The sequence below is a fragment of the Rhyacophila brunnea genome, unplaced genomic scaffold (genome assembly GCF_057557595.1).
Source record: "Rhyacophila brunnea isolate RB1 unplaced genomic scaffold, BYU_Rbru_1.0 scaffold_8, whole genome shotgun sequence".
Lineage (NCBI taxonomy): Eukaryota > Metazoa > Arthropoda > Insecta > Trichoptera > Rhyacophilidae > Rhyacophila > Rhyacophila brunnea.
In genome coordinates, this window is record NW_028233350.1 from 13,510,327 (window position 1) to 13,524,674 (window position 14,348).

The 14,348-nt window shown below is 31.0% G+C and overlaps 1 protein-coding gene across 1 annotated transcript; it reads left to right on the forward strand.

Annotated features, from left to right (window-relative positions):
- Nucleotides 1-13,011: 13,011 nt before the first annotated feature.
- Nucleotides 13,012-13,770, forward strand: LOC147063936 (achaete-scute complex protein T3-like). The gene has a single exon (XM_085959120.1). It carries the CDS (start codon nucleotides 13,012-13,014, stop codon nucleotides 13,768-13,770), a length of 759 nt encoding a protein of 252 aa, XP_085815246.1.
- The last annotated feature ends 578 nt before the right edge of the window (nucleotides 13,771-14,348 follow it).

Sequence of the window (14,348 nt, forward strand, 5' to 3'; positions counted from 1 at the left end):
GTTCGAACACAAAAGTCGTGCTTATTAAATTTAAAAAAGTACAATATTAAATTTAAAAAAAATATTGAAATTAACGTATTTATAATATATATCAATAATAATTATGCTACTTTTAGTTACCCAAATAAATATACCAAATGCATGCCTATACTCGTAGGTATAAATCACCAAATATTTATTCTATAGAGGTCCATTGACTCGGGCACAGAGAATGATTTGTTGGTTTAACTTGCAGTGAACAAATGAAATGATTTCAAATCGTATTATCAGTATTGCTTTATCATCGTCTCGTTATTCATTTGTTTGTTAATACGCCCCGCATGGTCTTTCGGCACGCAACAGTTCCCTGTTTTATCCTCGGAGGGGATTCGGTACAAATAATACTCTTATAAAGGCTTGATTTAGACACCAAAAATATTTTGGTCTCTCTGTCAAACGGGCATCGTCAATGGCGGCGATATCATTTTCAAACGATTATTAAAACAAAACAAGACGATGATACCTGTATGTTTTTTTCTCTCAATTACACATACCTATTATATAAGTAGTAAAAACAACATACGGGAAGTTTATATAAACAAATAAGTGTATTTGGTACTGTTCGGTTATGAGAAATACAGCGGAAAACACATTTTGAAAATAACCGATATACTGGATTATTTGTTGGTTTGTGTTAGGTTAGGTTAGGTTGGGTTAGGTAAGGTTAGGTTAGGTAAGGTTTGGTTAGGTTAACCGGTTAACCTAACAAATAATCCAGTATATCGGTTATTTTGAAAATGTGTTTGCCGCTGTATTCCTCATAACCGAACAGTACCGTGTATTTTATACGTACTTATATGATTTTTAAGAATACTATAGTTATCAGAGTAAAAAATATATTGACAGATTGTTTTAAAGCAGTAACACCATTGGCTTCATAACATATTGCTTTATTGTTCGGGAAAAAAACAACATACAATTTTTGAGAAGCACAGAATTTCAGTATTATAATATGGGTTCAGAGGTGGGTGATTTGGCACACTGAGGAATGATTTTAATTTAAAAAATACTATAATTAATAATATGTCAGTATTGAAATTTTCTCGTAATTGTAAATAAGAAATCTGCAATAATTTATTACCTACTAATATTGCATTTATCGTTGAGATGGTAATAGATATTTGCGGTAATATAATTTTAGGAGTAACAAGGAAATAAGAGAACGAACCAAGTAGACTCACATTCGGAGTGAAGAAGCGACGTTGGACCTGGCTTGGCCATGTGCTGCGTATGCCTAAAGATAATTTCAATCTGACCTGTTCTTCAAGCTAACCGGATTAAGGCGTTCTGGAAGGTCGCTAACTAAATACCATGCAAAGAGTATATACGGCAAAGCTACGGGATGCTGGTATAACTTGAGATGATGTAAAAAGACTGGCGCGTGATAAAGATTCTTGGAGACGCCTTGTGGTGTCCATATTCTCTAACTGAGGAGCGGGTATGGCCAAATAAGAAGATTTTTTTCAGTTTTTCAAATGATGGATTTTTCTTAGGATTATGAAGTAGGTACTTATGTTTAAATATGTGAATTATCAAATCAAAAATAATAATATTTACTCACCTTAAGCAGGTATCACAATACTAACAAAGTGGTATAAAATATTATCTAGCATTTATAAAGTACCTACATTTAAATGATAATGATTAGGTGTAGAATATTTATCATTTAATCAGTAACAAATATAATATTTCAGGATACATAATCATTTTATCAAGGGAACATTCAAGGGTTTGCGATGTAATAAAATTTTCTAAAACCTCAAATGGAAATGGGTTGGACACATAGCTCGAAGAAAGCGCAATCGTTGGACAAATTTAGTCATACGATGGTATCCAAGAGGTACAAAACGTCCGCAAGGTAGACCTAGAGGCTGCTGGATTGATGAAATGATTAAGTTCTGCGGAAGTACGTCACAACGCAATGCACAGGACCGAGAGAAGTAGAATCAGCTTGGAGGGGCCTTCATCCAGCAGTGGATAGCTTCAGGCTAATGATGATGATTCATTTTATATTTAAAATCACGATAAATCTAATATAGATAATAAATCACAGAGCTTTATTCAGATTTATTTTCTATTAATAAAATATTGTAAACACCTTCGTTGCCAGCTAAAATATTTGTTCAGTGTAACATGAGAAGCTTTTTATTAAAAATTAACAGTCATGTTTCCAAACATTAGAAAACTCTTCTATTGACGTGTCCTTACCTGCCATAACAATAATCTTATTATATTATGCTTGAAGCATATACGGATACTAGGCAAACTTTGAGGTATGTTACACAAATGAGGCTTTCATAAGCTAATAAAATTTATCGACCATTAAAAATGAACTTACATGAATGAATATCTAGCATATAGGCTGCGACTAAAGTTATTTTTTAATACTGTAATAAACATTAAAACGAATATAATATTATGAATAGAGTACTTTGTTAAAATATTATTATATTATTCACCCCATAAAAAAATTCTTCTTCCGATTGCGTTACAATAAAATTGACGTTGAACATAATTCGCCTTCCAGTGCATTTGGGGATTCCCGAATGACTTTTTCTTCGTGAGTTTCAAGAAATAACATTATCGTCCTATGTATTGAACAAGGTCCATCCAGTTAGGTTAGGCTAGGTCTACATAATATAGAACGATAAGGACGCATTTTTTGCGATATTAAAATTGATGCATTAAATTACTGAATATCCATACTATTAAAAATACTTACATGTATGTCAGCTATGCGTTAATAAAATAAAAATTTATATAATATAATATTTTATTATTATCATCTGCTTGAATTCATATTACTGGTGAATGAATTAATCTTCTTCAAACTGATTCCATTTTTATCATTATTGTGCACTGTGTTACCATGTTCTTCCATAGATCTTAACAATTTCGCCGATCTAGTAGCCTCAAAGTATACCTTTTTAACAATATGTACCTACCTCTTGCATACCACTAGATGACTTTCATTCATCTAGTGGGTGTCACCTTTCCAACCTATATATCCAGACTATTTTTATTTGAGGATTTAACGATCTTTATTACATCAACTAATAATTCATTCCGACCATGTCCGATCCTAATAGGATCATATGGGCCTCCATAGAATGGGGGTTTGTATTAACAGATTTTGTTTTTACGAGAAATGGATGTCAGCCACTTGCTCAAACTATTAGGTCCATCCTCCGACTCGGACACAAATTCAAAAACAATATTTTTACTTGCCAGACCCAGGATTTGAACCTGAGACCCACGACGCCATAGGCCGACACTTAATAATAATATAAAACCGTCGTTTATTTATGATTATTCATATTTTTTATATCACCTTTCTTTTGAAATTATTGTTGAGAACCATTTGTTTTAAATTTTATTATTCATGTTACCTTATGCCTCATCGAACATTGAAATCACGCTAGTGTGTTAACTTACAAAATTAACTAAGCACAATTTTATATCTCTACTTAATTCAATTATGAAAATATGTGATAATATTCACATAAATATATCCATGGCTGATGTTTATGTCTAATATAACACAATATTTATACAATATTACTACATTATTAAGGTTAATAAACAATTTTATTGAATAATTATTACACTTGACTTATTTGAAAATATTCAATATGGGCTAAATATATATTCAATGTAAGGCTTCCCGGGCAATTTAAAATTAAACGCACCGACAAGCGAGCAACCGACTTACGTGACGAGGCTTTGCAAAGGCAGCCGCGCGAGGCATTCATCACTCATCGATGTATTAACATTTTCTTTGAGCTTTTGACATTTGACACGCTAAAGAGGCCGCCCGCTGCCTCCAGATAAAGCTCATCATATCGATTATAGATGGCGCTGGATATTAATTATTTTAGTGTCGTTAATGATTTAACATTATTATTCCTTTATATTTTTTATGACGTAATGATTAAAAATGAGTAGCTATTAGATAATTTGCAACATCTTTAACGATATGATGACTACAAGCATTGAAACCATGTCCGATCCTAAGATCATAATATGAGCATCCATAGAGTGGAGTTGGTATACATTATGTAACATATATGTAATATTATGATTATGATAATATTATGTAATGTATGTAATGTATATATTATAATTATTAAAATTAAACCTACTATTGTTTTCATACTAAAAATAAATTGTATAATTAAATTGTAAAGCTATGCTTTTACCAATATTAACCAACCTCAATAAAAAATATAGAACGTAGGGTAAGAATATTTCAATTTACTTACAAATAATTACTTTATTGTTACGTGGGCACCTACTTTCTTTCGCCACATATAAATTTGACGAGTTCATTTCTCTATGGAAAAATACGTATACTTGGGCAATAATTATTATAAACAAAATTTACTGCTCCGCGCTTCTAAAATATTATAATTGTTACGATAAGTTAGCTGTCTAAACTGTCATGACAGTCTATCTTGCTCTAGAAGTTAACACAGCCAAGAGAGGTGCTGTTAAAACATACCACTTTTTGACAATTCAGACAGTTAACTTATTGTAATAATTAACCGCCTCAATACATAAATATGGTAAACTACCCTCGATAGCCGCTGGTAGCAGCCGATAACAGCTTTATGTATAGATTAGATGCACAGGAGGGGTTGCACACATAATATATAAACCATAGTTAACGTTAATGTCAGTTATTACTCTCGTAGTAAGTAATAATATATTTGCTCAAATTCCGCAAAATTATTGATTCTACTCTGTCCAACGACAGTTTAACATTATGTATTGTCAAATCTTGTATGTATATACCTACACAAAGTTTAATAAAAAAACAAAAACTTAATAATACCTAATAAATTACCTGGAATTGTATTTTATATACTCCTTGTTATTTTATGGTTATATCATTGTTATAGTTGTTTTATCAATCGATAGTCAATTTAATTTATTATAACTATAAAAAATATTTAACATGATAATATTATTATAAATAATACATCATCCAAAAATACTACTGTCAAAATTTTATTTAATCGGCCATTCATGTCAATAAAATAATTGTCACCACATTCTTGTCGTCCAAAATATTATATTATTTAAAAAAAGAAAAGTAAAATATTTTCCTCCAATACACTTTATATTCACCTCGCATACTTCAATAAATATTTCAGGATACGATATTATAAATTTGACATAAAAGTAGCGTGGTATTTATAAAAAAAACATCTAGGTCCTAGGATCAACTCAGTTCTGGACCCTAATGAGGGATCAATCATTTCAATTTCATAGCGAGATTTTTTATCAAATGTCTTCGGCATTTTTGATTTTCGACGCATTGCTTACCCTGTGCTATGAGCTCTTTGTTGTCGAAAGGGGTTCATTTCTTATATGGTTTGGGATTGTTAGAAATACAATTTTTGTTCGTTTTTGGATCAAACGATTCGATACAGCTGATTAAGATTATAGCCTATTTTAAAAGCTATGCGCCCTATCGATATTAAAAATAATGACAAAGTTTTGAAATGATAATATATAATTATTTACTACATTCTAATTTTAATGATTAAAAAAATATATCTATCATAAATTTACTTTCCTTTATAGATTTTGGTTTCAATGTGATGCGATCGATTTAGGTACTGAAGGATAATATAAGAATTATTAAGTAGTGTTTGAGATAGAAATTGAAAGCTAATGAAGACATAAATAGGTAGATCAGGATTACAGCGGTGGATTAATTTGACGCAACTAAGACAAGCGATACATCATACGAATTAAAAGGGGTCTTGAACACATATAACATATAAAATTATACCATTATCAAAACCATAAAATATAAAACCACAAACTTTAATAATTTATTACATGATATGATACGGACCTAACTATTGAAAATACCATATACTGTGACCATGGGCCCCACATCGTGAAAAGGGCCCCCAGGCTAGGATCATTGGCGGGCCCCCTTACCTATCACTAAGGATAAAGGCAGTGTGACGCTCTACAGTAGCGTTTTCCAAATGGAGTAAGTACGCGGAAAAAATAATGTGTATATTATTTGGTGTTATATTGTATAAGTATTTTAATAAATCCATTTGAATTATGGAGGTGTCGAGTATTGATACACAATTAAAAGTTGTATCGTAGGTACAACCACATAATTTTACATAATAATATTATTAAGGAAAATAGCTTTTTTACTATTAAATCAAATTTTATATGTGTGTTTATCTCACTTATCTGGTCAACTCGCCTCGCCGGGCACCTCCTGGGTCTGGGCCCCCAGGCTAGAGCCCTGTCAGTCCCCCCCTTGTGGGGGCCATGACTGTGACATGTGTCTAAGTTTATCCCATATTTATGTACACTCGATAATTATACCTTAGTACAGCCTCACCCAGAAGGTAACCAACATAATTTATTTTTGTGTTCCCTGGGTATCAATCTATCATGGCCTTGAAAAAAGGTCATATCTTTCAGACTGGGTCACGAGGCTGGAGTCCGGCGGATTCTAAGTAGATAGGTACAATTGCGGGGCTGAGAACTGTGTTTATTGAATATCATGATAGTTACAGCGTGAATATTACATTATTTAAGCAGTCAACCAGTGAGAAATGTGATAAACTACCGTCGATAGCCGCCTTGTATATAGAATAGTTTTGCAGGTATATTAGATCAGGCAAATGTAGAAGTCCGACTGTCGACTAACAATACCTTAAGAAAGAGAGTCCGTTTGATTTTAGGCGACATGTCTGATTATAATATAATTATAATTATATAACTATATAAATATATAATTATAATTATATAGATATATAATTATAATTGTGTCTATTTGACGATTTCATTATCTCGAAGCAGAGCCTTTTCTAGTATTGGATATTAACGATTTTAACGGAAGTAGATTTTTTTAGTATTTATTATAATAATAATTATTACACGCAAAAATAAAACTTATTTTAGTAATTTGCAACTAATTTTGTTTATTTGATCGCCAAATACTGTTTCTGTGTTATTTTCGATGGTTACTCAGAATCGTAATAGTATCAACTTTACTACATGATTCTATTATTTATTTTCAGAGGTTTTCCTTACGCTGAGCGACATATATACATCACATTGTTATTTTATCGCTTCTACATATTCTATCACATTGCGTACTTATGTTTGATTATCCACGGTGGCCGCGCGGCTTAAGCGTTGGACTATAACGCCGTGGGTCCCAGGTTCGAATCCTGGGGCTGGCAAGTACACATATTGTTTTTCAATTTGTGTGTGTAAGTATGGACCTAATAGGTTGAGCAAGTGGCTGACGTCCATTTCTCGTAAAAAAACAATATCTGTTAATACAAACCTCTACTTTGTGGAGGCCCATAATATGATCCTATTAGGATCGGACATGGCCGAAAGAAGAAAAAAGAATTTATCCATAAGATACCTAAGTACCAAAAAGTCTGTTCGGGATTGCCATATCAAAATAATATATTACTTATCTGTTTAACTGTATTATTTATTTTCTACAATCTATTAATTGGACAAAGCAAATAGAAAATGTATATTAAACTTTATCAATTATAATCAAAATTGCTTTGAACATATAATTTTTATACTAAATTGATACGCTTACACTCCATTTATTAGATGATAGCTATTATTAAATTTACTTAGGTAATATAGTTTTGTTTGTACTTTTTTTTTTCATTTTAAAGAGTATTCTAAGTTCGTTCATTAATCATATTTTTGTAGAGGATTACTCTGACTATCTCATATCACGGCGTTTTTATAAAAGAAAACCATTAGAGGTCGATCCGTTTAAGATGCTGACGGATGATCAAAGGAGTTTGAACTCCTTAACCCTTGACCAGATCTGCATTTGTCAACATTTGACTGACATCGTGAAACTCTTATTTAAGATGGGTTATCTATCACAATCTTTCGACTCAAATTTTACTATGCACAAGTTCATATCTTTTTATATGAATTTTGTTATTCATATTATATTGTAGCTCACTTCTTTTAAATTAGTAAACAAGTTGAAAACCTTTTAAAGATGAAACTTTTAATAAATTTTACAAAATACTAAATTATAATATAAACATAACATAACGAATAATAATTAACTCTATCTATATTGTAGTAATGGTCAATTTGCAAACTGCGTTAATTTTTATTTGATTATATTTTTTTTTCTCTCACTAATGCGTCTGTAGCCAAACGCCTGATGTTTATTTTCAAAATAAATATTGTATTTATTTGATATTATGTAAGTGCTCAGACACACATCACTGTAGTTGCAGCGTGCCAATGCAGGTCTTACTTGATTCCAAATTCATTCAATTATAATCTCCAGTTGGATAAAAAAATGCAATTTAAAATCCAAAAAAGACGCATCGACTGATGCGCTAGAATTGCAGTGTTGTGTATTTTGTGTTATCATGCGAGTCCTTATCTATAAAAATTACTTATCCATTTTGTGTTCATATATTCTGTAAGTTTTATCTTATTCCTATTGACCATCAACTTGGGAGATTTATCTCTTTTGCATTGACTCTCCATGTTTTCAATAAAGATGATCACCTAACACCTTTACTAAATAAGATTGTGAACATTACTATTGAATATCTGGCAAAAGAACTGCAGAACTCTGTGTGTATTGTGTACATATTTCAGATATATAGGTACACCAGCCGTTGACCACAAAATAAATATGGCTTGCATATTCTTCAAGACAACCGGATTCCGGCGTTCTGGGAGGGCGCTAAATACTATATATGGATTTTTCAAATTTATTTATAAATATTTATTATGTATTTTATTATGTAAAATAAATTTTTGTGTATGTACCTACATTATTAATATTTATTGTGTCAAAGAAATTTAATTTTTAGATGGGGTGTTATTGATGCTATGTGCTTATTGATGATGCTAATCGTCTTGAAACCATGTTATCCATGTACTCCACTGAAGTAAAAATGGAGAAATTGATTTAATTTATTATATATATACCTAAGTATATGTCTCAAAATCATAAGAACTTATGACTAAATAACTATTTTGACAAGTAGGTACCTACAATTAAAAAACTTTGTTAATTTCATTTACCTACTTAACAACTACTAGTTAAAATCGTCGCAGTTAACTAAAATGCCCGTAGCTTAATTTGAAAAACATACTGACTCGAATCCAGCAGATACAGGTTCAAGTACCGTCGGGTGTCGCATTTTTTCTACAAAATGATTTTTTTTTTGTATATGCGTGAGATGTCTTCAAATTATGTTTATTGAATATTACATTCTAAAAATGTAATGTGTCTTATTCGTTGAATAAAAAAATAGTTTATTACATTTTAATGCGGTTGATACTATATTACATGTTCAATATTTTATTATTTTTTATATAAAAATAATTTAGTGCTATTCATCTTTTACGGGTTAAAAAGGTTTCAATGAAAATAAATAATTGATGGGGCAAAAATTTCCGACAGATATTTTTACTCTTCATCCAAATAGTTACGATCAACAAATTCTTTAGTTTTTTAATTGTTATAGACACATAACACTATAATTATTTGAAATTTTTTTTTATTAAATTGTATCAAAATAAAATAATAGATATAATGAGTTTTAGCACATACATTTATGTAATTAGGCGCAAAAATGATGCATTTAAATTTAACTTTTCACATATCATTCAATATTTTTTATACTGTGATGAGATTAGTTCTAAATTCGAACACCTGACTATTTCTGATAGTGTATAATTAAATAGTAGTGCTACTAGAGATACCTAGTGAGGAAATTATGAAACATTGTTAATATATTTACATATATTAATTTTTATATCATCGCGAAGTGCATTACTAAATACCTCGGTATCTTCCTTTTACGAAATACATCTAGTAAAACTAACTAAAAAAAATCACCCAGATTATTTAAATGTTGTATAAACATTATATTATAGTATAATTAAATAGTTTGTTAAATTTCATTTAATCAATAACATATATTAAAATTTCTAAAAACGTATACGGCAAAGTATTTTGTGAGTTTCAAGCTTCGATAAGATCCTGGGAACATAAGTTTTGTCGCCAACAAGTCCACGATGTAAACACGACATGCTTTCCTCGAATGTAGACCATCACTTTTGCTGTCATTCTGAAGATAACGACGTAAAATAGACTCGCAAAGTTTTACAAGTAAGGCGTGAAATAGTGAGTTCACACCAAACGGTGACATATAATACGTGAGACTGAAGTGAATTGGCAAATAAAACTATAATATTTGATTACTTTTCTGCATAACATTGTTTTAATTTAGCCTGCTGTGGACGAGTTAAAAATTGACTTCTTCTGAAACTGATAGTCACGACGTATTCGAATCCAGCGTTTTAATCCATCATTGACTACTAAACGAGATAGATAATAAAAAAATCAAAAACAAAAAAAAAAAAACTAAAAGCTTGTTCTATTATAACTAATAACCAAAATTATGATAAACGGCATTATGCTCGCCTAGTTTATAGTCTATATTCTATAATCATGCAAATAATTATTTACTTTTCTGATTAGAATTTTAATCTGTTTTTTTTTTGTAGTTATTGACTAAGAAAAGGTACATGCACCATAGTAATAAGATAGACATAATAGTTTTTAATAGTATTTGAGAAAAACTGTTAAAGATAAATCAAAATTTTAAATAAATATTTTAAAATATAATTTCTACTCCATGGACTCACATAAACCTGTTCAACTTAGGAGACAATATAATTATTTACGAAATATTCTAATTATGGTCATATTTTGATATCATATTATGTTGCATAATAAAAGGTGGTTATTTAAAGCATTTTTTTTCCAAATATTACACAATATTTAGGAATGTAGCAATCATCATTTGAAACACGTCAGAAATATACCTTTTAGAAAAATTATCTTTGAAGAAAATATATTAGTGACAAGGAAAAATCAAACCTGCATCCAATAAAGTACAGCCAATATGTTATGCCAATTAAATAACCTATGCCAATATTAACTAACGACTATGCGTCTGTGGTATTATCATTATTATTATTATTATTTGCTATTATCAGGTATGCTTTTAGAGTTTCCCAAATTATGTAAGAAACGGTTCTCGGGCTAAGTGCGTAATGTGCTGATATTCCATTCGAGAGCTCTGGGTTCGATTCCCGTTGAAGACACAATTAATGTATGTGATTTTTTCAAAGCCTGGATGTTTGTGATTGTTCAAAATTACTAATAGTTATTGAATATAAGTAAGTACATAATTCTGAATACTCATGAGATAATAATATAGCCCTACGATTCCTGTCGGGTAGGTATCTTACTTTTAAGTTTTTTTTTCTATTGACTATATTTTCTCATGTTTCCAGAAGTAAGTATGTTCAATAATTAGAATGGTACATTCTTAAAATATTGTGAATTATTCGTTCAATAAAAGAAAATAATTTGTAGTTAATTAAAAAAAATGGTTATTGATAATAAGCAAACAAAAAATTTAAGTAAGTATGCTGAATAAAAAGTAATTTAATAGTGACTTGACCACTTTTACCCTCGGTGTTTGTTTCACCCATTATAGCAAAATATGCAAAGTGGCCCGACTCTGCTACCATCGCATTTTACATCAAAATAATAGCATAATAGTATAAAATTACTGCCTATTTCTACAGTAGGTGTTTTCGGCCGAGTGGGTTTTTTTATTATCATGCATAGGTATCGGGGGTTGGTGTATGGGTACTTGGCAGGACGGAGGTGCGCGGGCAAGGGGGGCGCAAAGCTCTCACCTGCCCGTCGCGCGCCGGACACGAGCGGGTTGCCGCCTGCAACTGAGACTTGCAGCGCGAGAGGGGATAATCAACACTGTGGCGTAGGGTGTAGCATATTACAAAAAAATAAAATAATATTTATTTATATTTTTAATATTTTTTTTTGTAAAAGAATTCAATCGATATTGAGCCCTCTATAAAATGGTTTATGAAGTAACCAGGAGATGGGATGCCAACGTCATGGAATTATTTCAATCTGAATGCTCTAGCTTAAGTAACTTTGTAAACCTGTAAGATGATGTGAATAAACATGATATTATGTATAATATGTAAATGTTGATGTTAATATAGTTATCCAAAATTTACAACTTTTACATCGTTTCATGTACATATATATTAAAACATAACTTTACCCATTGTAAATTAAAAAAAATAGCGGTACAAGTCGGTTATGGGGAAGCCATCGGCAAACACATTTTGAAAAAATAGACAATATACTGGATTATTCATTAGGTTGGTTTAGTTTACGTTAGGTTAAGTTATGTTAGGTTAGATTTTCATTCTTGAATTAATGAATTTTGCCCAAAATCGTCTATTCGGTTTCCGCCTGGCTTCCCTATAACTGACTTGTACCAAATTAGCTTTAGTTTATATTATATTTAAGAGTAAAACGTATTTTATTGACTTAAATACAGTAATTTGTCAGTTACATATTAAATATTTTGTGTAGGTAGCTACCTACTTATCGATAATTATTTTCATTAAATTATTTTCCTTTTAATAAAATCCTATGCCTATTAGTATTTTGACGATTTGTATTTTTTCTTGGATAAAAATTAGAAAAAAATGTGTAAAATATAATAGATATGAGTTTAAAAATTAATTATTCCGGCATGTGCCGCTCAAGCGAACAGCTGAAAAAAATACTCGCGGTCCTTCCGAACCAAAAATTACTTCTACAAAACCTAGGGAGCAAAGGCAAAGGGCTCATTCTAGTTTTCACCACTGCCACAGTTGTTCCTCTTTCGACTCCGCTCCTCAATTTAGTAGTCCCCGCGACTCTGTGCCAGGTGGACGTGTGTTTTGTTTGTTACCTGTTATAAATATACCGTGATCCAAAACTTACGTAAACAATTTCGTGAATATCTCCGATACTACGCTTTCCACGTTTGAAAGTGTTTAAGTTGTTTGAAAAGACTTTATATAAAAATGTTGAACGAGATTCAATTGATACCCGGACAAAATAATTGTGTAATTGTATCAACTGGGTACCCTCAGAATAATCAACAAGTGAAGATAATGGATAAACGCGCAGTGCCTATTGCGCCGGCGCCAATTAAAATCAACAATAACAATTACTCATCGCAAGGGAGTAATCTAACTTCGGATCTTTTACGCTGTCGGAAGAAGATGAATTATAAACCTACAGCTTATACTGGACATCAGTCTCCTTCTATCATCAGAAGAAACGCTCGTGAAAGGAATAGAGTTAAACAAGTCAACGATGGATTCGCAGCTCTTCGTAAACATCTTCCACCTTCAGTTGTATCAGCCTTATCCAGCAGTGCAGGACGCGGTGCCAGTAAAAAGCTGAGCAAAGTGGATACTTTACGAATGGTCGTAGAATACATTAGATATCTCCAGCAAGTGCTTGACGATAGCGACGGAAGCATTGAATTGTGCGAAGATAAAAACGAAAATCAAGAAAACAACATGTTCTTTACTTCAAGTGAAACTTTAGCCGACGTATCTCAAAGATTAGATCACGGATTCCTGCTGGATCAGACGCCCCCTTGCTCTGAAACATCCTCATCACCTGCCCCGTCATTCTCATCGGAGGTTTCTTCCGGTGTTTCTGGGTATACCTTAAATGCCTGTTTCCCTAACGAGAAATACGACACCTCTCACCATATGAACATCATGGATGAAGAACTCATAGACGCTATATCCTGGTGGCAACAGAAATGACTTCAAGGTAAAAACAGTTTATTGTTTATTATCAGTAACTTTTTAACTTGATAAAAAATAAAAACTGAACTGCTTAAATAAAAAAAAAAATACTACTATATTATCAATCATAACAATATAATAAAACCCAGATTAAAAAAAATATAGTACAAATAATTATAATACCTTTTATAAAATCTATTAATTTTATCACCAAAACATTTTTTTAATATATTTTCTAATTAATTTATGCTGAAATTTAAATAGTTCCTATTTTTATAATATTAACATTATAATTTATAGTAAAACCATTTCAAATAAATCAATGATAATAATAAACCAAACTTTTTAAAATCTATTTTGAAAATAATATATTATGCTAATAGATTTTTTTTCATTTTTGTTACAGTTTCTCCTTTGGTGACCTAAGCAGATTGTAGAATATAGTCATCACCTGAAGAAAGCCTGATTGATCGGTGCCTTTTGTAGTTGTTAATTAAATCGTTGTTATCGCGAAAGTTTTATTAGATTAATAAGACTTTTATGACTGCTTATATTGTGTACAAAATAGTATATTCGCTTGTTGTCTAGTCAGTAAA

What these genes read in the sequence shown, in the direction of transcription:
- LOC147063936 (XM_085959120.1), top strand. Translation starts at nt 13,012, where the DNA reads ATGTTGAACGAGATTCAATTGATACCCGGACAAAATAATTGTGTAATT.